The sequence below is a fragment of the Astatotilapia calliptera genome, chromosome 14 (assembly GCF_900246225.1).
Source record: "Astatotilapia calliptera chromosome 14, fAstCal1.2, whole genome shotgun sequence".
Taxonomy (NCBI): Eukaryota; Metazoa; Chordata; class Actinopteri; order Cichliformes; family Cichlidae; genus Astatotilapia; species Astatotilapia calliptera.
The window spans coordinates 34,980,054-35,005,123 of NC_039315.1; the positions used below are offsets into that span (position 1 = coordinate 34,980,054).

Genomic DNA, 25,070 nt, shown 5'->3' on the forward strand with positions numbered 1-25,070 from the left:
TCTTCTCTCCCAGATCTCTCCTCCTTTTTACAGGCACACATCTTGCTATAGTAAATAGAAAGTAATTAGAAAGTATTTTAACTTGTATGTATATAACTTGTATTTATTTACTTGTACTTTTTCACTGATAACAACCACAGTCTAGTGAATGTAAAATTGTGATCAACATAAAAAATGTGGAGTACTGTATTTGAGCTGCCTGAGCCAGTGATATCATTAAGTACATTATTGTTCCAATTGTAGAAAATTTGCAATGTGTTCTACAGTAGCAATAGAATAGAATAGTTGGTTATTGTCATTGTACGAAGGAATTTCAGGTGCTCCACACCAGCTGTGTGGCTATAAAATATAAATAGTAAGATAGCAGGAATAATATTAAACAGGATATATACATAAAAAATATAAACATAAGAATAGGAATATATACAAAATAAGAGAAGTATAAACAAAAGAAGACAAAGGCGCACATTAGAAGAACAGGTTAGAAAGTCCTTGGAATAAGTGCAAAAGGACTTGGTCTGAGTGTAGAGACCGTGTGTGAGTGGCCTCAGTGATGATGGTTATATTTCTTCAGCTTGCTGTAAATTGTTGTATAGCTTTAATTTGGACCGTGATGCATAATTGTATTAATTTTTCTATCATGTCCCGAAGACACAAAGCCACTCCACCAACTGTTCCATATAAGTTTTGAGTGGGTCACTTAGCCTTGATTGCTCAGTAAATTCATCATCAGCCACCCTTTATCTAATGCCATTCTATTCTGGTAAGTCATCTCAGAAGTTGCATGTAGTTGTTCAGAGAGCCCCTTCACTAGATCCCGAGGGTGATTCAGCAATCTCTATTGATTATAACAAAGAAAATTAATCTAATCTACAATTTTTTCCTTTAAATTGTCAGCCACCAAAAAATGACTGACTGATGAGAAGTGGGCTACTGGAACAAGAAGGCATCAGTGGGCAAGAGACAAAAATTGGGCGCTGTTGGAGTGCGCTACACAAGTAGTAACCCCAGCAGAAGGGGTTACATGAATATGATGAGTGACCTATGGAATCTTCGATATCCAACATCCACACTGACGGCAAAACAACTAGTAGCAAAGATGAACAGGAACATGACTCAATACATAAGCGGGGCACAGAAAGGCATTGGCAAGATCACCAGAGACACAAAACACCAGCTCCTGGTAGACAAAGCAGTCCCCTGAGACTGCAAGACTAGGGTGACCAACAAGAAGGCCTGTGACTCAATGCCCCACACCGCATAGGCCTGAACCCCCTCAGTGAGATCATTGACAAGACTGGCTACAGATACTGACTACTGAATGGAGCAATTGTCAGCCACCCCCTGTACATGGATGGCATCAAGCTGTATGCCAGAAGTGAATGAGACATCGATTCACTGATCCAAAACACCAGGATATACAGCAATGACATGGAGCTATATCTATGAAGCGCCTTGAGGCGACTTTTGTTGTGATTTGGCGCTATATAAATGAAATTGAATTGAATTGAATTGAATAGAAATGTAGTCGGATAATAACAAACAGAGAGAAGGTAGTCAGAACTGAGGGGATCAAACTACCAGAAGGCAACATTGCATCCTGTGGGACTTCCAGATACAGACGGACAAAATGGTGGTGGCTAACCAACCGGACATAGTGGTGGTAGACAAACAGAAGAAGACGGCCGTAGTGATCGATGTAGCGGTTCCAAATGACAGCAACATCAGGAAGAAGGAACACGAGAAGCTGGAGAAATACCAAGGGCTCAGAGCAAAGCTCAAGAACATGTGGAGGGTGAAGTTAACAGTGGTCCCAGTGGTAATCGGAGCACTTGGTGCAGTGACACCCAAGCTGGGCGAGTGGCTCCAGCAGATCCAACATTGGAGATCTCTGTCCACAAGAGCAATCCTAGGAACAGCTAAGATACTACACAGGACTTAAGCTCCCAGGCCTCTGTTAGAGGACCTGAACTTGGAGGACAGACCGCCTGCAGGGGAGAGCAGGGAATTATATAATATACAAGCAGAGTCATTTGTGCTGGGCCCTTTAATTACTGAATGAATGTTTGATACCTGTGCTTCTATTCATTACACACATTTTAACAATAATAACTTAATCGCCATAATTCCAAGTGTAAAAAATGAATATTGTATATTATTTATGTTTTTATTTAATTATTATATAAACAATGCACAAATATCTTATTTGAATGATTGCTGTCATATAGATGAGAGAAAGTGAGGATAAAACACAGAATGAGCTCCACTGACTCATCTGAGCAGAGAGAGGCAGGCCAATACTGTGCTGTAAACTTATAGTGTAGTTTTCAGCTCTGACGCGGTCTGCTTTCTAGTTTTCTTTCCTCGTGTTCAACAGTTAAAACCGTTACATAATTCACCACCACAAAGAATATTATTGTGAATAAGATGACCAAAACAGAATTAGAATTTTACACAAAAGCATTGAATGTTTACGTGTTTCACAAAGCCCTGCTTTGCCCATTACTGATAGAATAGAATAGAATAGAATAGAATAAACCTTTATTATCCCACGAATGAGAAATGTGGGTGTTACACAGCTCTTGTAGCAAGTGGAATATAAAATGTAGAAGGAAGAAACAAGGTGGTCCTATTTACATAAGCAACTGAAATTCATATATGCATATAACAATGTACAGAAATATGTATAAAAATAGTACAGAGTTGTGCACATAAGTGTGTGTGGGGGGTGGAGTGAATGATTCTGGTGAAATGTACAGTGAACAAACAAGCTGAGTGAGTGAGTGATGAGTGAGATAACCATGTGTTACAGAGTCTGACAGCTGCTGGTAAGAATGGCCTGCGGTAGCGCTCCTTCCTACACTGCCTACATGCCTAATCAGATATTTACAGAGAAATACTCGGTAATGAATCCTTCAGGACGTTGTGTGGGTCTATATACACTGTTTTTGTTGTCACGTACATTTTGCACATACAACACTTCAGATGGTCATCATCCCTCATGCCCTTTTTCCTTTCTGCGCAGTCCCCTGCCCCGTGTCCACGTCTGCCGCAGTTGTAGCAGCTTCCAGCCCTGTCCTTGGTTTGACCAGGCCTGCCTCTACGCCCGGTAGAAATGAAATAGTTGTCTTGGCAAAGTGGTCTGTATTGCGGGATGTGGGATGGTGGCTATATCGACAGCAGACAACTTACTGCTAGGAGTAGAGATTGTTGTGGAAGAAATAGATGCAATGGGGAAATAGGTGTTGTCACGGTCCTGGGTCATGTGACCCAGTGTTTTGAGTTTCCCTGTATTTAGATATTCATTGTTTATGTTTAAGTTCCTTTAGTCATCTTAAGCTCCGTTGTTCAGTTATAGTTCTTTGTTTATAAGATCCCTTTATTTCATCACCACCGTGGTTAAGTCTCCTCTAACCTGTCACGTGTCATGTCTGCGTGTCCTGTGTTGTCAAGCTCATGTCATGCCTGTATTCCATTGTTCCTATTTTACTTTGAAAGTTATGTTTCTATGTTCATCGTGCTTGGTGTTACTTTTCCCTATGGTGTCATGATGTCATTCCAGTCAGCTGGTCTCAGAGTTCTTACTAATCAGGTTCAGGTTCATGTTCCTGTTCAGTTCCATGTCCATGTCTTTTGTTGCAGTTTTCATATTTATTTAGTAGGGGTGCAACAAAACAGATCCACTGAGCACTCAACACAGACAGCATCGTCAGAAGAAAAGTTGATAAAATAAATTTAAAAATTTTGTATTGTTCGATACATATGCGTACCGAACCGAAAGCACTGTATCAAACGGTTCAATACCGATACATGCGCTCAACTACTCCGCCTAGGCTGCACTGTCGAGTGCAGATCCACTGAGCGCAGCACAAGCTAGCAAGACAGAAGCTAAGCTTGTTGCAACATGGCAACTTTCTCAACGCTACCCCAAACTGAACCTCCCCCACCCTCATTCAGATCTGGCGTTTGGAACTATTTTGGTTTTCATGTGACGTATGACCCTGATGGTAAGCGCGTCATGAACAAAAGTAAAACAGTATGTCGGATGTGCCACGCAATGCTCAATTGGTGGGAACTACTGCGTCAGCGCAGTTAGCTTGTTAACGTGTTGACGCCGTCCAGCCTCACGCACTGGGCAATCCGCGGTAGCTCGTTAACGGAGATTTGCCGTGTTATGGCGTTAATGTCATTTTATGAGATTAGTGCTGACAGCACTAGTGGGAACACAACGAATATGACTGCACATTTACTCCGACATCATCCTAGTGCAAAGACAAGTTGAAGCAGACAAAAACAACAAGCACGCATGCTACAAACTTTACCCGAGTGATTTAGACAGCCGTTAGCACAGGATTCTCCTTATGGGGACCTGATATGTTTAATATGCTGCTGAGAATATAGCCCAGAAGAAGCGTATAGTAGAGCTTTTATTTTGAAAGAGCCATTTCTCTGTAATAAACTCTCTTTTCCAAAGATGAGGGATTTCTCCATCAGATAGATTTATTTTTTATGACTTTGTTGTTTCAGCAACATTAAATTTAAAAACTGTACTTTTGAGTTAACATATATATTTATAATTTTAATAAATGACAAATTAAAAAGGCATGAACATTTTTTTGTATCGAAAAAATATCAATCCAACCAACCAAAGTATCAAACTGAACCGTGAATTTTGTGTATCGTTGCACCCCTAGTATTTAGTTATCTCCCAGTTTAGGTGTCAAGTTAGGTTTTGCCCAGTTCGCTCTTGGTTTGTTTTTGTGTTCACATTTTGTCAAGCCAAATAAACGGCTCGCCTTTTGTTTAATCTTAGTTCCATCTCCTACCGTGTCTGCATTCGGATCTCAGTATTCACTTAAACGTATGCGCTGTCATGGTCAGCTCCATGACAGGTGTTTGTTCCTCTGTTTTTAAGAGGGTTGCTGATGGCGGTTCTCTGCAACAGTATGGGGCAAGATGTAGACTTAGGCCTGGGGGGGCTTGAGTAATCATCTTGCAGCCTCACATAGATTTTTCTCTCTATTTTAGCTTGCTCATGTTTTTCAGCTTTTTCTAATTACATGTGCTCATCCATATTTATCTAACTTGCTCTCACTTTTGCTGCTTTATCCTTTATTTTCCCCACTGTTTACATTTCCAATCATCTGTCTCCTCAAACCTGAACTGTGTTTGCCTTAAGGGAAGAAGCACAACTTCCCCCCATTTTTTTTGTAATTTTATTTTTGTTTTAGTTTATTTTAGTTTTATTTAATTGTCTACTTTTTGAGTCACCACACTATTCTGTTTATGTATTTTATTTTATGTATTTATTTAATTTTTATTTGTTTTAGGATAGAGTTAAGAATGTCCTAAAGCCACCAAGAGAAACATGTTTTTAACCTGGTTACATTTCAACTGACTTTTTTTACTGAGTGAATGAACAAAATAATAAAAGAGGAAAAATAGAATAGAATAAAATAGAATGCCTGCTTATTGTGCGTGCTCCACACCAACTGTGCAGCTATAAAATATAAATAGTAAGATAGCAGGAATAAATATCAAACAGGAGATATATATATATAAATATAAACAAAATAGATATATACAGACAGGAGGAATATAAACAAAACAAGACAAGGGCACACATTAGAAGAACAGGTTAGAAAGTCCTTGGAAGCAGTGCAAAAGGACTTGGTCTGAGTCTGTGTGTGAGTGGCCTCAGTGATGATGGTTACTCAGACCATGGGTCAGATAGGTGAGCAAGGTGGGTGAGGGGGGTAGTATTTGTTAACAGTGTGAATGGAGCAGCAGCTGTTAGTGGGTCTGCAAGTGTGGGACCTGATTGACCTGAGGCTGATCATTTATCAGTCATTTGTTCATTATGTGCTCACAATAAAACAATCTATGTAGAGACAGTGGCACTCGAGTATAGACTATATTTGTTCTTTTTCAACTGAGCCACAGTATGTAGACTCATACCACTTCATATTCATTTTTGTGACTTTTGATTGAGAAACATTTTAAAAAACAAGCAAAAAAAAAAACCAAACAAAAAAACATTGGTGGTAGACATCTTGTAGTTCCCCATATATTGTTCCCATTTCTTACATAAGCTAGAACAACAGAAATATTGGTTGCATAATTCTAGAAGACAAAGAAGATACGTCACGTACAACTGTAAAAGAAAAAAGTCATTAAAGAGCTCAGAAGGGTTAAATATGAAATGTTTTCATATTGTTTGACCTTGGATGAATTTGTGATTGTATGTAGAACAAAAACATTAATCTAGATATCAAAATAACATTTTTTTTAAGTGAATACAATGAAGAATTAAAGATAAATGTAAAAGAAATGTGAGTAAAAAGCCATGACAAGTAAGCCATTCATATGGCTTGCCTGACACACCCACCTGAGCTACCGAACCAAAAAGCTCCGCCTCAGTCTTTATATCTTGAGGCTAACTTCAGGCTATAAAAAGAAGGATCAAACTGTAACAAGCGCACACTCTTTAAGTTTGCTTGGTGATCTCCTTTACAAGTAAAGTTAGCTTAATGCTTTAATTATTGAGAACACAGCATTGTTTCATTCGAAAGCATTGTTGAGCTTTTCTCTAACTTGCGACCTGTAAATCTCGAGCAGAACCATGGCAGGAGACCGGTCAGATCATCGGGTGCTGCAGTATGAACAAAGTCTTGTAAGTTTTCACTTGTCACCATATGAACTTTGTGCACTTTTCCCACAGTGCATCCACTTATGAGTGAAACGTGAGTAAAGTGTGATCAAAGCTGGACTAGAGATGTAATGAGTGAATTGTGATGCGTAACTTGTGAAAAATAAGTATATGCATGTACTTTTTGTCTGTGTGATTCTGACAACTTTTCTGGGTGATTGTATGTTTGAGAAAATATAAGTTTTAAATGATGCCCCACCTCTGGCTTTCGAGTAAAACGTCTGTGGAGCCATTTTGTCCATTTTTTCAGATTAACTGGTCTTTGATTAACTAGTGAGAGTGAAATGGATCAAAGGCATAACATCCAAAATGGCACAGGAGCCAGAAGAAACAAGAGTCCTTCTACATTAGAGAGTATGCATATATCCATACCTTAAAATGGACATTAATATCTTTAGGGCTAGGTTCTATCTTCTGAACCAAAAGCCCAACTTTGTTTAAGCAGCATATATTTTTCTTATGAAATCAGTTTTAGCCCTGCAAATATTCCTTTATTCATTTTTACTTTAATAGATTATCTAAATAATTTGATTGAAATAGGTAATGTTTCTAAAAAGTTGTCTAGAACTGGGTACGCCATGGAAATACAGTACTTGCCATTCTTGCAAAATACACATGAACCTGTTGACATCAACTATGCAGCAATTTCATTTCCAGCAAGTGTCTCACAGCCTACGTTGTTGGTGCGGTGACATTAAAAATGATTTTTAGCAAACCAAAGCAAAAAAGTGGTTCTCAAAAATGTAAAGAGACAAGAGAGCAGGATGAAGATACCACCAGGTGTACGGATCTGAGCAGTGTTGCAAGGCCCAAAGTTACAAAGTTCTGATTGGCAAGCAGTAGCAAACTTTGTGTTTTTGTAAAGGACTAAAACGTTGCACCGTTCATGTTGAAAATATGCACTCGTATTTTATTACATGCATGCGATATGTCGACAAGTTGGTAAATTGGAAATGACTGTTGAATGAGGAATTCTAGAAATCAGTTTGTTAGCAAGACTCAACCTGTTTTAGGCGTGTGGTAGCCTATTTGAAGAAGACTGTGTGAGTTTAAGAGCATAAGAGTAACTAAAGGTGTCCGTTCACGCAACCTCTGACTGAGGTGCTGATAAAAAGCATGAATGATGACAACTGCTATATCTTATTTATGCTCTTACAGTGTGAATGTAAGTGAGACAGAGAATGAGAGAGAGAATGTAAGATGGTGTGATTGCTCCTGTACAATGTGGCAGAGAGGGGCCCCAAAAAATATCTGCTCGGGCCCCAGAGACAGTTATGTCACAGAGTTTTTACTGTGGACTTGCTTTTCAGGAGCTGAAAAACAGAAGAAAAAAACATTGTGAACATATTTTCTTTAAAGAAATTTCAAGTTATATAGCTGAGACTGCAGCTACAGCACCAATGCCCGCTCATAATTTCACCAAAGCTAATTAAATCTTTGCAAAATGTTTTTGATGACACTAACACTGTTCACACACACTGTTATGTAATTTGAAGATTGTCATAGAATTTATATTATCTGCACTCAAAGGGGCTGGATGCTGGTCCATTAGTGCTGCTGTGTACTCACTGGGCACCAGTGTTGGGTAAGTTACTTTAAAGTAGTAACTTAGTTACATTACTAGTTACTTCTATCAAAAGTAACTCAGTTACTTCAAGTTACTCGTTACTTTCAGAGTAACTAGTTACTAGGGAAAGTAACTTTGGTTTTACTCAGAATTCTCTTGTTAATGTGTTGCTTCCGTAACTGGATACTAGAGCAGGGCGATATGACCAAAAATATTTATCACGATATACATTTGAAAATTTGCGATAACGATATAATTGACACTAGACAAAATACTTTACAACTCCACAACTTTATTAGTGAAAAAAACCCATCAATGTATTTTCACTTAAACAAGCAGCTGTTTTTTATGTGCATAAAAGTTATATAAAAATGTAACAGTGCTAATTCCTTGCTGACAGTTTACCCAAAAGGCATTTCAGTGGAAACTGGCCGACATATCCTCAGCATAACCATGTATAATATCCACAGAACTTAAAAAGAGGTTATACACACACAATACGGTAACATTATGTTGAAGCACAGTACGTATCACTCTGCGAGGCTCCGCCTACAATAGCCGTAATGCTCCGACAATCTATCAAGCGGTGCGGCTTCGTAGCTTAGCAAAGTCGTACTGAAACATCTGACAGATTTTCGAGCGCCGTGCACATAAAATCGTTTCGAGGTCAGTAAACACAACCAGAGTTCATACATAAGGCACACGGGATTATAAGGGGCTCTGTCGACTTTAAGAGAAATCAAAGGATTGATTTTAAGTGCCCCGTATTTTCCAAACAACACAGTAATAACGACGGCCCGCTAGCATGCGCTACCAAAAATAGTGCTTTGTTGTGTATCTGACGGATGAAAGCTAAACCAGTTCCACACCAGTGAAGTTGCAGCATTTTTACAAACCAGTTCTGGTTCATCCGTTTCATTCATCGATCCACTTTCGCTCTTCTCATTCTGCGTCGCCGCCATGTGCGTATGTAAACAAAGGCACTGCGCATGCGCATTTTACCCATATTCTATCGCGATATGTCATTTTCCTATTGTTGCCCAAAATTATACCGGTATTACCGTAAACGGTATGATATAGCCCAGCCCTACTGGATACCCAGCCAGACTGCCAGGCTTCTAGCTTGCCTACTTGCCACAAGTGCACTGTGCCACCTACCAATAGAAAGAAAAAAAATAATGTGCACACTTCCACGAGAGAAATCCCACGCCTTGACCGTCGTTGACCGCTGCCATGATTCTATCCTAGCTTTTTACATCCAACACAAAAACTGCAGTCGTGGTGCTTTCGATGGTACTCAGAACTCGGAAATTCTGCCTTCTGAATAGGAAGATGTAGGTAACACCAGACTGCAGATGAGCTGCATACAGGGCTGGACTGGGACAGAAAATCGTCCCAGGCATTTTGACTAGAGACCGGCCCACCATTATAGGAAAAATCATAAAGCCTGTGACAGTGATGTACACTGTTCTGATGGTATATATGCATCAATCTATCAATTGTTTGTTCTAAGATTCAGATAATTATTTTTTAAAAGTGAGACATTTTAAATGAGAATAAGAAAGAAAAGTATGTCTTTGTGCCCCCCTCTCCCTGTTAATGCCCTACCTGGACCCCTGGCAACACTTTGCTAGACCCGCCCCTGCACAGTTACCAGCTGTCAGCTACTTAGAAAAGGATCCTGGTGTTATTTGTTTCTCAGAAACAGTTCATAACTTCCCTTCAACTCATCCATGTCACCTAAAAGGTAAACATGTTTCTCCATCACTTGCTCAGCTCTGATGGTTCAGTAAGGACATCTCCTGGTTTCATCTTCATGTTTCCCTCTCACCAGATAACCAAACCGACATCATGACCAGCAGCTTTACAGCTGTGGCTCCAGCCAACATCAGCTGATACTAGAAATTAATATTAAATAAATTCTAACAACAGCTGATCAAGCTTAAACGTGCTGCTGTTGTTTAGCGCGACATCCGCTGGTTTCCTCTTTCTGGAGCAAAGTGGGCGATAAACAAACAAGAGAGACGATCAGCTGATCATTGATCAGTTTCATGACTGAAGTAGAAACAGGAGAGGGAGGGAGGGGAGAGAATGAGAGGAGAAGAGGCAGCTTTGTGTCTTTTTCATTGTAGCTGAAGTCCGGGACAAAATGTTCCTTTTCACCTCAATAAGAAACGCGTAATATTTTCTCTGAATACCAGACGATTCTGTTTTTTACGGGACGGTTGGCAACTCTAATAATTAACCTACAAACAAAATAAAGTTCAACATCAGTAACATAGCACCACCCAGCTGTATAGAAACTCCGTCATGCTAGCTAGCACGCAGTACGAAAAAGTCAGCATAACGAAAATAAACTCGCCCTAAACTTGATTTATATGTGACTCAGATACACTGCAGGTCATAACTTCTTACCTGGAGTTCAGTTCACCTGACACTCTCGGACCAGTGGCTGCTTCGGGTCTCTCCTCTTGCCTCCCTTTTCCTTCATCCACCTGCTGGCCTCCACCACTTGCTAATGTTATTGAATCTGTGGAAGCTCCGCGATAGCCACCACACGAAGTAACGAGTAACGAGCCTATCTAAATCCCAGTAACGAGTAACGCGTTCCTGGTTTTGGCATAATAACTAGTTACCGTGCTTGTTACCACAATAATAACATAGTCACTGTAACGCGTTACTTAATAACGCGTTAGTCCCAACACTGCTGGGCACAAATCTGGACCTGTTTAGCTAATAATATGCGTTTTATGTTCAGTACATCATGTGCTCTGCTGCTCACTTATAAATAAACAAAACAGATACAATGTTAACATGAATTTATTTTCCTAGATTATTTCTTTCTTCAAAAACCACTTAGGAATCAATATGCTACTGTTGGAGTATTTATTACTGCTGCAGTATGTTTATAGAAAAATTATAGACTTCAAATGAACAATGTAAATATGTAACCACATAATAGTAAAAAAAAGAAAAGAAAAGAAAAGACTCTTAGCTAGAAGCCAAATCCCTTTCAAATTGTGTCAACTCTGTCTTGTCTTTTAAATGTTGGCCTATTCTTCACCTCTCCTGCTCTTTTATCACTCTGTGACACACTGAAGTCCCCAAGTGCAAGTCGATATCTGTTATAAGCTTCTTCTGCAGATGGGTTTCCAATTACGCACTTCCCAGTTAGTAGTTCACCTTTTCTTTGTAATTAAAAGCACCACTTTATAATGCAGAGATCGCACTGCAGAATTAATATCAGCTCAGAACAAAATCTACAGTTCCCATCTTTCTAGCTCAGTGAATGTGACCCACAGCAAAAACTGCATCGAGCCATTGGTCTGATGCCTTACACAGACATTTCCAGGTATAAGATAGGACATTAAGAAATGGTTTATACTCTAAATCGGTCATGTCTACACAATTCCAAATCCATTGAATCAAGTTGCAATTGGCACTCATTTTTCATACATGACTGAGCCTCCTGGAATTTTACTGAACTTAGTGACAAAACCTATGTGGCAATAGCGGCTAACCTTGATATAAACAGGACTTGCACAAGACTTCTCAGCTTGTAGTGAAGAGAAAAAGCAGGAGTCCACTTTTTTCCTGACACGAATGTAACAATAGACACAATGGGACCTGAGTCAACAAACAAATGTGACTCAAAGCTTCTTTGAACTAAATGACCTGAGTGTGTTTGTGGTTAAAACACACTCATGGATGAGTGTGTGTGTGTGTGTGTGTACCATGTTTATATATCTGTGGGGACTATGTGGTTTTAGTGTCAGGGCTACAGTTAGGTTAGGGTTAGGCATTCATTGTTGATGGTTAGGGTTAAGGTAGGTGGGTAAGGAAAGCATTATGTGAATTAGATGTCCCCAACAAGATATGAAAACACAACTTTGTGTGTGTGTTATTTAACGTGCATGCTGTGTCCTGTATGTTATCAAGGGAAACCTCTCTGTGAAGGAGCAGAACCCACTTTCCAAAAATGTGTAACCTGCTTAACAGGTACAGTACTTCGTTTCTGTCCGAAGTATAGATTCTAAGTACTTTAAATCTCTGCATTCAGTTGTTGAAACAAGCCAAACTAACACACAATGCAACCATGACAGCCACAGAGTAAATGGGAAAGTTCTATATATCCTTTTGCCACACCAGCCAATACTTTGTTTCATATTCAATGTTCCCATGCACAACCACTCACAAACAGGGTTGTAGTGAGTTTTACACACTTGTGAAACTTAAATCTATTAATTTTGACTAAATTACCTGAATTGTCATTATAAATTTCAGGCAACCCTGGTTTGAGCATTATAGACAAATTTGAACATAAGTCAGATCTGTATTGTCAGGACAATGAGTGAGCTGCAATATAAAGTACTGTGCAAAGGTCATGATCGATCCTTCATGTTTTTGTTTTTCTGCTTTCTCGGAGCCAGACTGTAACGAGTTCAAGGAAAAACGTGCTCTGTAATTCAACTACCACAAAATATTTCATAGGAAAATATTTATTATGAGCCTGCTGGATGGTTATGAAATTTATGGTTCTTTGGGGTTCTTAGAGGTTGGATTATTTTTAGCAGAGAAAGCATGTGGGGGAATATTACACAAATAATGCCTGGAGCAGGCTCTGACTCAGGCCCCTAGTGATCCTGCAGCTACTGTACCACTTTCACTATATTACATTTTCAAATAGTTACACAGTTATGGTTCTTGTTATTTAGGCTGGTGAAGTGTTACACCTTAACCACCACAATCAACTATAGCTCCATCCATGCAAGGGAGACCTCCTACCCTACGCAGGCGCGGTCCTAGCCTGTTTGGTGCCCTGGTTGAACACTCCCTCTCAAAGACTCATCTGTTTACCTGCATCTTTTGCCCGTTTCTCCTCTTCTTTTCTCTTTTTTCTAAACTGAGGACCTGATTGCTTTGACCTTTTCTTGTCCATCTTTCATCAGTAATTTTGCACTCCAGTATCAACACCCAACCTTGCAACATAAACTAATAGACTAACAGACCTACACCTTGTATAGGGTTTCCTTTTTTCTGGGATTTCACACAACCCAGGAAAAATAATTGATACATAATGGGCTTGCATTTACAGCATTATGAATGAAATGTGGTCTATTTGGAAGCAGCCCGCCCCTCCCCTGTTGACAGGTTGTGTGTGAGACTTCGTGCTCACTTTTCAATTATATGTGTGTGATAGAATTTAGAAAACACATTAATGCAAATTATAAGTCTGTATCATAATGTCTTCAGTGTTTGTGTTTGTTGTAGGGCTGTCAATGTTAACACGTTAATGTGATTACAATTTTTAACGCAATCAACCTATCTGCAGCACAGAAGGGACAAACTTTGGACAAACTGCCTGAAATGCGTTGACAGAGACATTTCAGAGATTTTGAGTCATTCTGCGCTCCAAATGGTTTAATTGTGTTAAAAATTGTAATCGCGTTAATCATTCAAATTCAAATTCAAATTCAAATTTTATTTGTCACGTACACAGTCATACACAGTACGATATGTAGTGAAATGCTTGGACAACTGCTCGTGACCTAAAGAGAACAAAAAAGGAAAAGGCTATGAATAAGATAGGAAATATGAAAAATTAAAAAGGGTGAATTTAACTAGGAAGGAATAAAATATAAATTAAGGTTAAAAATGAAATAACTGTACAACACAAATTAGAATGAAGGGTAAATTTAACTGGGAAGAATAAGATAAAATATATAAATTAAAGTTGAAAATAAAATAACTGTACAACAAAATACACAATACACAATATAGAACTATATAAGAATGTATGAAGAAATCTAAATATAAATAAATATATACACAATAACAGCAGCTGTACAAGTATTAACTGGAAATGAAGAATATAGTGACCAGTGTTGTGCAAAAACAAAGTCCAGAAAGTCCAGTGTGTGTGTAAGAACTGTATGTGTGGGTCAGTACTGTGTGGTGGTGTGATTGAGAGACCGTATCGCCTGCGGGAAGAAGCTCCTCCTCAGTCTCTCTGTGTTGGTCTTCAGGGAGCGGAATCGCTTTCCTGACCTCAACAGAGAGAACAGTCTGTTGTTGGGATGGCTGAGGTCCTTCACGATCTTCCTGGCCTTGGTCCAGCACCGCCTGCTGTAGATTGAGTGCAGGTCAGGGAGCTCGGAGCGGATGGTGCGCTCAGCTGACCGCACAACCCTCTGTAGAGCTCGTCTGTCCTGCATGGTGCTGTTCCCGAACCAGGTTAAGATGTTTCCCGCCAGGATGCTCTCTATGGTGCACGAGTAAAAGTTCCTGAGCACCTTGGAGGGCAGTTGGAAGTCTCTCAAGCGTCTGAGGTGGTAGAGACGCTGTCGGGCCTTTTTCACCACGGTGTTGATGTGACAGGACCATGACAGGTCCTGCGTGATGTGAACTCCGAGGTATTTGAAGCTGTCCACTCTCTCCACTGGGCACTCGTTGATGACGGGGGTCTGGTAGTTCCTCTCCTGCTTAGTGCTGAAGTCCACTATCAGCTCCTTTGTCTTACTGACGTTTAGAAGGAGGTTGTTCCTCTGGCACCAGTTCTCCAGATTCCTAATCTCCTTCACGTAGGCCGTCTCGTTGTTATCAGAGATCAGGCCCACCACGACAGTGTCGTCAGCAAACTTGATGATGGTGGTGGAGCTGGTAGTGGCCACACAGTCATATGTGTACAAAGAGTACAGCAGGGGGCTCAGAACACACCCCTGGGGGGCTCCAGTGCTGAGAGTGGTGGAGGCTGAGACATGTCCGCCCATCCTTACTGCCTGTGGTCTGCCAGTTAGGAAGTTGGAGATCCACTGACACATAGATGAGCTGAGTCCCAGATGCTCCAGCTTGGTGGTGAGTGTGGAGGGAATTATGGTGTTAAATGCAGAGCTGTAGTCTATGAAGAGCATTTTAACATAATTCCCCCTTCTAGTGTCCAAGTGAGTGAGTGATGTGTGGAGGAGATGAGAGATGGCATCGTCTGTGGAACGATTTGGACGGTAAGCGAACTGTAGTGGGTCCTGTGTGTCTGGTAGTGAAGAAATGATGAAGTCTCTGACCAGGCGTTCAAAGCACTTCATCACTACTGAGGTGAGGGCTACAGGGCGATAGTCATTGAGAGAAGCAGGGTGGGGTTTCTTCGGGACAGGAACAATGATGGACTCTTTGAAGCATGTGGGGATCACCGACTGAGATAAAGAGATGTTGAATATCTCAGTGAACACAGGAGCTAGCTGGTATGCGCAGTCTCTTAGGATACGACCTGGGATGCCGTCTGGTCCTGCTGCTTTCCTGGTGTTCACTCTCTTGAAGGCTCTCCTTACTTCATGCTCGGAGATGACGAGCACGTTTCCGGTGCTGGCAGTAGCTTCCTGTCTGCAGCCGTTAGCGCCGCTAACACTAGCATTGTTGGAGACCTTAGCTGCAGCCTCGAAGCGAGCATAGAAAGTGTTCAGCTCGTCTGCCAGAGTCATGGCCGCGTTCGTCATACCGGTTGTTGGTGCTTTATAGTCCGTTATTGTCCTTAGTCCCCGCCACAGGCTCCTAGAGTCACTCTGTTGGAGTTGTGACTCTAGTTTCCTCCCGTAGCGCTGCTTCGCCTCTTTCACCGCCCTCCGCACGTTATATGACGCGGCTTTGTACGGGTCCATGTCCCCCGTCATGAGTCCCGTGTTGTAGGCAGCGGTGCGGGATCTCAGAGCGTTGCGGATGGTTTTATCCACCCACGGCTTCTGGTTGGGAAACGTTGTGATAGTCTTTGTCTCCACGGTATCATCCGCTAGTTTCCCGATGAATCCCACAACCGCTTCCGTAAACACGTTGACGTCATCGTCGGAGCTGTTTCTGAACATGCCCCAGTCTGCGTCATCGAGTGCGTCCTGTAACGCGGCCACCGATTGATCCGTCCAGCGCGCGACCTTCCTCTGAACCGGAACTTCCTGTTTCAGCCTTTGTTTGTATTTTGGCATGAGGAAGATGGCGGCGTGATCAGATTTGCCAAACGGGGGGCGGGATTGTGCCTTGTAGCCGTCCTTGACCGTAGTGTAGCAGTGGTCCAGTGTCCTTTCACCCCTGGTGGGGCAGGTGATCTGTTGATAAAAGTTCGGCGCTGCGCGTTTGTGGTTGCCGCTATTAAAGTCCCCCGTCACAATAAGCGCAGCGTCCCGGTGTTGTGTCTGGTGCTGTGTGAGTGCCTCATGCAGCTCGCATAAGGCGGTGACCGTGTCCGCTTGTGGTGGAATATAAACGGCACTTACAATGACCGATGTAAATTCCCGAGGTAGATAAAAAGGACGACACATGATGGACAGTAGTTCCAGATTTGGTGTGCAGGAGCGTGTGAGAGGAACAACGTTCGCACTGTTGCACCAGTTGTTGTTCACCATTAAACACACGCCGCCTCCCCTTGACTTCCCCGAGTCCCGTGTCCTGTCCATGCGGTGAACCGAGAAGAACTCGGCCGGCTGGATGGCGTGGTCCGGCACCGCTGGGTTCAGCCATGTCTCGGTGAAGCAGAGGAGATTGCAGTCCCGAATGTCTCTCTGGAACTTTATCCTGGCCCTGAGGTCGTCAAGCTTGTTCTCCAGTGACTGGACGTTGGCGAGCAGGATGCTAGGCAGAGGTGTGCGGTGTGCACGAGCTCTCAGCCTGTTCCTGACGCCGGCTCGCTTCCCTCTAGGCCGCCGCCGCTTCCCTTTGTTCTCCCTCGAGATCTCACTTTGATGATGACATGATGACAGCATTAACGTTGACAGCCCTAGTTTGTTGGTTTATTTTAGTTTAGTTTTGTGAGCTGGTTATTAGATGCCGCTCCAGCCAGAGAATGCCGCCCCGCTCTCTCCTTCCTGTGTGGCAAGCAGCAGGGGCACCTCGCAAACAGAGGGTGCCTTTACTCTCCGCAAAAGAAAACGGTTCGGTGCCTATGCAGTGCTCAAAATGCTTTGGCATGATGTCAGGGCAACATGGGTGCGAGCAACTTTTTTTTGCCGATGCCCATGATGCCGCCCCACCATGATACCGCCCCGGGCAACGGCTTATGTCGCCCATATCAAAAACCGCCACTGCCCCTATGCACGGGGGCCAAATATGGATTTTTGCAGATGGAAATGAATTCAGACAAGAAGTCAGAAGAAAGGCAAGGCAAGGCAAGGCAAGTTTATTCAACAACAAGGTGATTCAAAGTGCTTTACAGAGACATTAGAAACAAGAACAAATAAAAAGCATGATTTAAAATTGATTAAAACAAGCAAATAAACTAACTAACTAATTAACAAATAAACTAACAAACAAACAAACAACAGTATATAAAATCAAAACAGATGAAATCAGAACAGTAGATAAAATCAGTAGTTAAATGTAAGTTTTGAAATTTAAGCTTAAAGTGTGGATTTGGTGCTTTATTCAAATGCAGCTGAGAACAGGTGAGTCTTCAACCTGGATTTAAATAAACTGAGTGTTTCAGCTGATCTGAGGCTTTCTGGGAGTTTGTTCCAGATATAAGGAGCATAAAAGCTGAATGCAGCTTCTCCGTGTCTGGTTCTGACTCTGGGAACTGATAAAAGACCGGATCCAGATGACCTGAGGGATCTGGATGGTTCATACTGGGTCAGGAGGTCATTGATGTATTTTGGTCCTAAACCATTCAGAGCTTTATAGGCCAGCATCAGAACTTTAAAGTCTATCCTCTGACGGACAGGCAGCCAGTGTAAGGACCTCAGAGCTGGACTGATGTGGTCCACTTTTTTGGTCTTAGTGAGGACTCGAGCAGCAGAGTTCTGAATGAGCTGTAGTTGTCTGACTGATTTTTTTAGGTAGACCTGTAAAGATGCTGTTACAGTAATCAAGCCTACTAAAGATGAATGCATGGACTAGTTTTTCCAGGTCCTGTTGAGACATCAGATCTTTTATCCTTGAAATATTCTTGAGGTGATAGTAAGCTGATTTTGTTATTGTCTTAATGTGTTTTTCTAAGTTTAGGTCTGCATCCATCACTACACCCAAATTTCTCGCCTGGTTTGTGGTTTTTAGATGTATAGATTGAAGTTCTCTGGTGACCTGTAATCGTTTTTCTTTGGCGCCAAAGACTATTACCTCAGTTTTGTTTTTGTTTAGCTGGAGAAAATTGTGGCACAACCAGTCATTGATTTCCTCAATGCATTTACCAAGAGCCTGTACAGGGCCTCGGTCTCCTGGTGACATTGTGATATATATTTGTGTGTCATCTGCATAGCTGTGATAGTTTATTTTGTTGTTGTTTATAATCTGTGCCAGTGGGAGCATGTAGATGTTAAACAGAAGGGGTCCCAAGATGGAACCTTGGGGAATTCCACATGTGATACTTGTCTGCTCAGAAAGACACAATTCTGATTTACATCACACCGCCCATTTTTGGGACATGTTTAATGTGTTTGTTTTTTGAAAGCTAAATGGATGCCGGTGTTTTTTCGCAGATGTATGGGCGCTACACCCAGGAGCTCGGGGTGTATGCCAAAGAGGAGGCTACTCGGCTGAAGGAAAGTGGGGAGAAGGTCAGTCAGCGAAGCCGGACACTGGAACACGACAATGGACGCTGTGCCAAGTGTAAGAGTCAAACCACACAGCCAGCATGGAATATGAAGGACAAGCAGCAAGTGTTATTATTCCTGTTTCTGAAATTAGTGCTCGTTTCGTTATTTTATAGAAAACCTTCTTACCATTTCTAACCATGTGATGGACAAATGCCTATTCACACCACAATGAACAAAATTTGTTTAAAGAAAAGAAGTGCCGTGATACAGATTTTCTAAACCCTATTAAAATTGGGACCTTTTCATCTTTCACAAAAGTGTTCACACAGTCTAAATTCCTGTAGCGGTAGAGAGCAGAGTCACCATAGCAATTTGTATATGGTAGAAATCCACACCGTGTATCTTGCCATTTGAATATTGGCATTACCACTGAATGAGGCTCAAGACTTAACTGTTCAGGTTTGCTTTTTGACCATTGAACTAAGCCTCCTGTAGTACTGAAAACATCATTGAACATGGTCATGTTTTACTGTAGTTTGGCCATTTGCACACTGACTGGATGGCGCTCAGACTGAACCAAAACCCCCACTGACAGCTCTAGTATGGAACAATTCCATTGTTATCAAATATGCATTACATGGTCATATGGGATTTTAAGTGGTAGAAAAACATAAAGGATTATTAACCAGTCTTTGGCGATGGCACAGCTCAGGGCAATCATTTCTTTTTGTTGTGAGTCCAGTTCAGAGAAAAAATACAAAGAGTACTCCGTGAATTGCTCAGAATCCAAGCCTTGAGAGAAATTGTTTGAACATTAGCTTTCCGTTAAAAATGTAATACTACAATCACTTTGATGTCTCTAAACTAAACCCTGTGCCTTAGGTGTTGCTTGGGAAGCATTGATCCTACTGAACAGTTAGATAAAGAAGCTAAACAATATCTGCAGTGTCAGGCAATCATGGCAAAAGCATTCCTTGCAGCATTTCATACAAATGATCCACTGCCTTTCTTACCGTACTGTTGGTGTTGTCAGGTAGCTACAGTAACGAGATTATGTAGGACTAAATGGGATGCATTGAAGCATAAAACAAACACAAGTTGGAAAGTCTCTGATGTTCAAGTGGAATCTCCAAGGCACACATAGACTGTCAGTTTTAGTCTGAGAGTCGACAGCTGTGACAGTCCTAATCATGGTGAAGCTTTAGTGATACAGATGTTGTCTAAATCCAGTATGCCTGGATTGAGTTGGATTTCACGCCCAATTCATCTGAGTCACCTACAGATGAGTTTGAACTCAGGATAAATCTGTCAGTGATCATTTTTCCACTTGTCCATTCATCCATTCTCTTCCACTTATACTTGTGAAGGTCGCAGGGGGGCTGGAGCCTATCCCAGCTGTCATAGGACGAGAGGCAGTGTATACCCTGGACAGGCTGTACCCTGAGTCTGTCGCAGGCCAAACATAGACAGGCAGACTAACCATTCACACCTAGGGGCAATTAGGAATTAGCATTTATTACCAATTACTGTGGGAGGAAGCCGGAGTACTTGAAGGGAACCAACGCAAACACGGGGAGAACATGCAAAATCCATACGAAGAGCCCCTGACTAGGTGGCTCCAACTAAGAACCACGCCACGCCACGCCCCTATTCACACCAACCCTATCCGTGTCCTCCTTCAGAGCATCTATGAACCTCCTCTGTGATCTTGCTCCCGTCCTACTGCATGGCAACTCCATGTTTGTCCAATATTTCCTTTATCCTTCCTGTAAGCATGGCCCGACCATCTCAGCCTAGAGTCTCTAACCTTGTCTCCAAACTGCTCAACCTGAGCAGTCTCTCTGTTGTAGTTAATTCTAATTCTATCCATCCTGCTCACTCCCAAAGAGAATCTAAGCATCTTCAGCTTGGACTCCTGTCTTTTAGTTAGTGCTTCATCTTCACTCTTTCCACTTTTGTTCTCTCACTTATCGCCACCACATTGTTCATTGCTTTGGATGTTTAACCCAGGTATTCAAAGTCATCTACTTTCTCTTTTTCTAATGCTTAAAGCTTCACTATTCACTTGCACCCAACTCTCACTAGATCATAATGTTGTATACAAACATCTTAATCCACCTTCCTCCACTCCTCCACACTTATTGCAAAATTCTCCCTCCTGTATATGGCAGTGGACACCCACCCAGCACCTCCTCATCACTTGTGTTCTCTTCACTTCACTTCCATTGTCTCCATCTTTGTAGCCATGTGTCAGTCTATGAAACCAGTTGGTCTTCAATTCTCCTGTCTCTTTCTCTCACTGCTGATATCACAAACTCCCAACACTCACACAGACATTTATGCAAACTCAGAATATGCAGCTGTGCCCAAAAAGGTGACCAGAGCTACATTTCTCTGCAATTTTGAGAAGCAACATGTAACATAGTGGATAAATAATATAGAATCAGTGTGTGGGGTATGGAGCCCCGCAAGACCTCGCAAAACAAACTCGGGATCTCTCAAAAGTTTTGTGAAAACGTCGTAGCACTTTTGCAAATATATGATGTCTTGTAAGCCGAGCAGATATTTGATGTTTACACAGCTACATTCACGCCTCAAAATATCTTGAAAGTTTATTTTGTGACCCAGAAAGAGTAATATTGCAACTAAGTAGCAGCCGCCATTGTGGGAATTCAACTTTTGCGAGATCTCGCAAAAGTTCATCGTAATTCTTTTCTCCCATGTCCCTTGCGGGGCTCCGTAGTGGGGAAAGGTTTCAGAGAGCACGCAGAGGCATAAACACATCAAAGTGATAACAGTGTGTGCAGTGTGGTTCACAATGACCCTTTACCTGAACATATTTAACTGCAGCTTTCCCCTCTAACGTGTCCTGCATCTTTGACATTGTCACAGTGTCCCCGTTTTAGTTATTTTAAAAGTTTCAAATATCATCAAGGCAACGTACCAGAGAGTGGGCAATTGGATTGTGATACAAGATGCCCTTTACTTCGGTGTGGACTACATTTAACAAATAAGTAACTTGTACAGTTAATGGACTGCTCTTCCATTTAAATGCACTCAGCCAGCATACACACACACATACACACATATTATTACCTTCAGTTCTTGATTTGATGAAAGAACAATATGTTTGCAGTGTTGGGAGTAGCTGTGATTCTGATTACCGGCAGCTGATGCAGGGCAGTTTTCGAAAAGCAAATGAAGGACCTAATAAGTTAGGTTTTGAAATAAATGTTTGACAGGGAATTCTTGGATATGCTTAAATGAAAAGGCTGAATGCCATAAAAGTCAGCCACAGCACAATTATTTGGCGTATTAAAACATCGGCATTTGTTCTACAAGCTCAAGTGTAAAAAGGAAACAGGGAGATGAAAGCAAAGTAAGTGACTGCACACTAGGGATGGGTATCGTTTAGGTTTTATCTGATACCGGTGCCAAATCGGTACTTTTGAAACGGTGCCGGTGCTCAAACGGTGCTCAAACCGGTGCTTAAAGAATGGAGAACACAAACTTTGTCCAAAACCTCTCATGTTTAACTGTTTTCCACTTTTTCTTTGGTCATTTTAGCCTTTTTGGCCAGGGTGGAGGGAGTATCTGCCATCAAACAAGAAGACAGCCGCATGTAGCTATGATGATGTTTGCTAGTTCACCTTACATGCATTAATGTAATAACGTGGTTAGCCTACTCAACGTAAATTACACACGAACAACATTAAGCTACTCACGCAGAGAAGAACGGCTGCTGCTGCATCATCATCCTCATCATTTCTGCTACACTGGCAGGGCTAGGGGCCAGGACTCTCCTCTTCGGGTTTTTGGGGGATGTTGCTCCGGGTCCGATAACAGGCAACCCACCCGCAGTAGATGTGCTCGGTGTGAGGTCTCGCAGCAAGCTATCAAATACGGCGCATTTCTCGGCTTTTAAAAAAAACGCTATGCGTCGCCAGGTGTTTCATCGGATTCGAGGTGTTACCTCCTTTGACAGTATCACAGTATCAGCTTAAAGCACTTGTTGCTGCTGAGTTTGCATCTTTTGCTGTGAAGTACAGCCAGACTTTTGACGGCTTCGCCTTGGACATTTTTAATCTGTAGCTCTGCTCTAAAAGAACGTACGTACCTAGCCCCGCCTACTATCCTCGGAAACGTAAAATTATTGGCTAGAATCTAAAGTGTATCACAGCTCAGGAAAAAAAAGCACCGAAATAAAGCACCGAAATGTGCGCTGCTTTTCGGTCTGGTTACTACCGTTTGTCAGAACCGGTACCCATCCCTACTGCACACAATCGTCTTTTTCCTGCAAGTACGATAAGGGTGGGAAGAAATAAATAAAGAGAAATGGTTTTCACCAGGAATATAAACTTCTGAAAATGTCTTCTTTATTTTTTACAAAAAATGCCCCAAAACAAATTCATAATTACTGAATTTCCCAGAGGAACGCACCTGAGAAATTATTAAAGATTTATCTGATCTGCTTCTTTGTTATTGGGCATGGATCTGTTTATATTTGGGCCAAAGATAAGAAATGTGGGATAAATTACAAACTTTTGCATCTCTGGTTTACTAACTTGTAAAATGCTATAGAGTACAGAGCAGTGGTCTTTTGGGCTAACAACATGTTTATTGCTGTTCAATATTTCAAAAGCTATTGTGATGAAACACAGCTGTTATTGGAAAATGTAGAATAAAGTGACCCGTACTAATCTCTGGGTGCTGTAGTCCTAATGTATTATGCTGTGTTCTTGATATCCCATTAGTCGGCCCATTTCGCTGGCTGAGGTTCCTGATCTCATTGATCGGGGAGGACTGGATCTTCTTCTTCCTGTTGGGGATCCTCATGGGCCTAACCAGCTGGGCAATGGAACTGGGCATCAACATGCTCCTAAAAGGTGACAGAGAGACTGGGTTGGTTTTGTTTGTTTGTTTTTAAAAATGCAGCATCACTACACACTAACATAATAACACATTTTGGGAAGGAAGGAGGTAAGTAATATCCAGAGATGGGCAGTAACGCGTTATTTGTAATGCGTTACTGTAATCCAATTACTTTTTTCAAGTAACGAGTAAAGTAAGGGATTACTATTGCAAAAACGGTAATTAGATTACCGTTACTTTCCCATAGGAACGCTGCGTTACTGCGTTACTGCGTTACTAAAACCGTGATTTTTTGCGAGAATGTCTCACGACAGTGACGTAAGCGAGTGTGACATTAGTGACAACAGCTGTGTGCAGATCAACAATGGATCACATATCGAGTGCAGGAGAGAGTGTGAGCGTGCAGCGTTTAAAGCGTGCAAGTACTGACCTTACTTTGAGTTTGATTCCATAAAAAGTGACAAAAACATTAGTGTCTGTTGTGCGTGGGAAGAAAACTTCTTTTTACAGCGAAAAAACCCTAAACTTCCAACAAGCACCGAGTAGCTACAACGTAATGGGAAACTCACAGAGAAACTCGCGGATTCTTCCACTGACCGCGGCACACCTGCACCAGGGTAAACCTCCGCCTGCCCCACTCCTGCTTTACAGGTGAAAATAGAGCAACAGGACCGCTGAGTCTTTGACTTTATTTATTTTCTGCTGTGTTTTACTTGCATCTATTTGAAAGACTGAGTGTAAACACACAAAATATTTTATTTTATGTGCTGGAATGTGCAGAAAATAGGTTTAAATGTTAAACTAATTTCTTCCAGTCAGAGAATGTTGCAGATAATTAAATGTTTGCTTGATGCATAAAGTTAAAAGATTAAAACTGATAAAACAAGTTTTAAAAAGAGACTTTTCCATTTGATTACATTTTGTATGATGGATTATGTAGAAAAAGTAGAATTGGGCTGAAAGATCTATCGCTTTATCACCTCTTCAGGTTGTAAATCGTGTTTTTAAAAAGTAACTAAGTAACTAAGTAATGAATTACTTTTAAAAATAATCAGTAAAGTAATGGGATTAGTTTTGGGGGGAAGTAATCAGTAATTAGTTACTGATTACTTTTTTCAAGTAACTTGACCAACACTGGTAATATCTAACAACTACAGGAAACTGATGGTGAGAGGAAAAGATGAGTTGATAGGATGGAGGTAGTGGTGAAGGGTGAGGTCAAAGGATGGAAAAGGGCTGAATTTATTTGAAGTCTTTCACATTCTAGTTCACATCAAATAGACATGTATCACATGTATGCAAATGTATACAAATCTATTCAGAATTTTAAAATCGGACAGTGAAAACACAAAATAAATTAAGAAAAATATACAATGGAATTAGACACTGGAGCAAACCATTAGATGTGGCACAT

The 25,070-nt window shown here is 41.4% G+C and overlaps 1 protein-coding gene across 1 annotated transcript in view; it reads left to right on the forward strand.

Moving 5' to 3' along the window:
* The first annotated feature begins 6,497 nt into the window (after positions 1-6,497).
* The window catches only part of LOC113036964 (chloride channel protein 2-like), a 72,956-nt gene continuing 54,383 nt past the window's right edge, over positions 6,498-25,070 (forward strand). The window contains exons 1-4 of the mRNA XM_026193612.1: positions 6,498-6,516; positions 6,619-6,673; positions 18,728-18,857; positions 23,539-23,670. Coding sequence (XP_026049397.1) covers positions 6,623-6,673; positions 18,728-18,857; positions 23,539-23,670 — 313 coding nt within the window. The 5' untranslated portion in view covers positions 6,498-6,516; positions 6,619-6,622. The remainder of the gene's footprint in view (positions 6,517-6,618; positions 6,674-18,727; positions 18,858-23,538; positions 23,671-25,070) is intronic.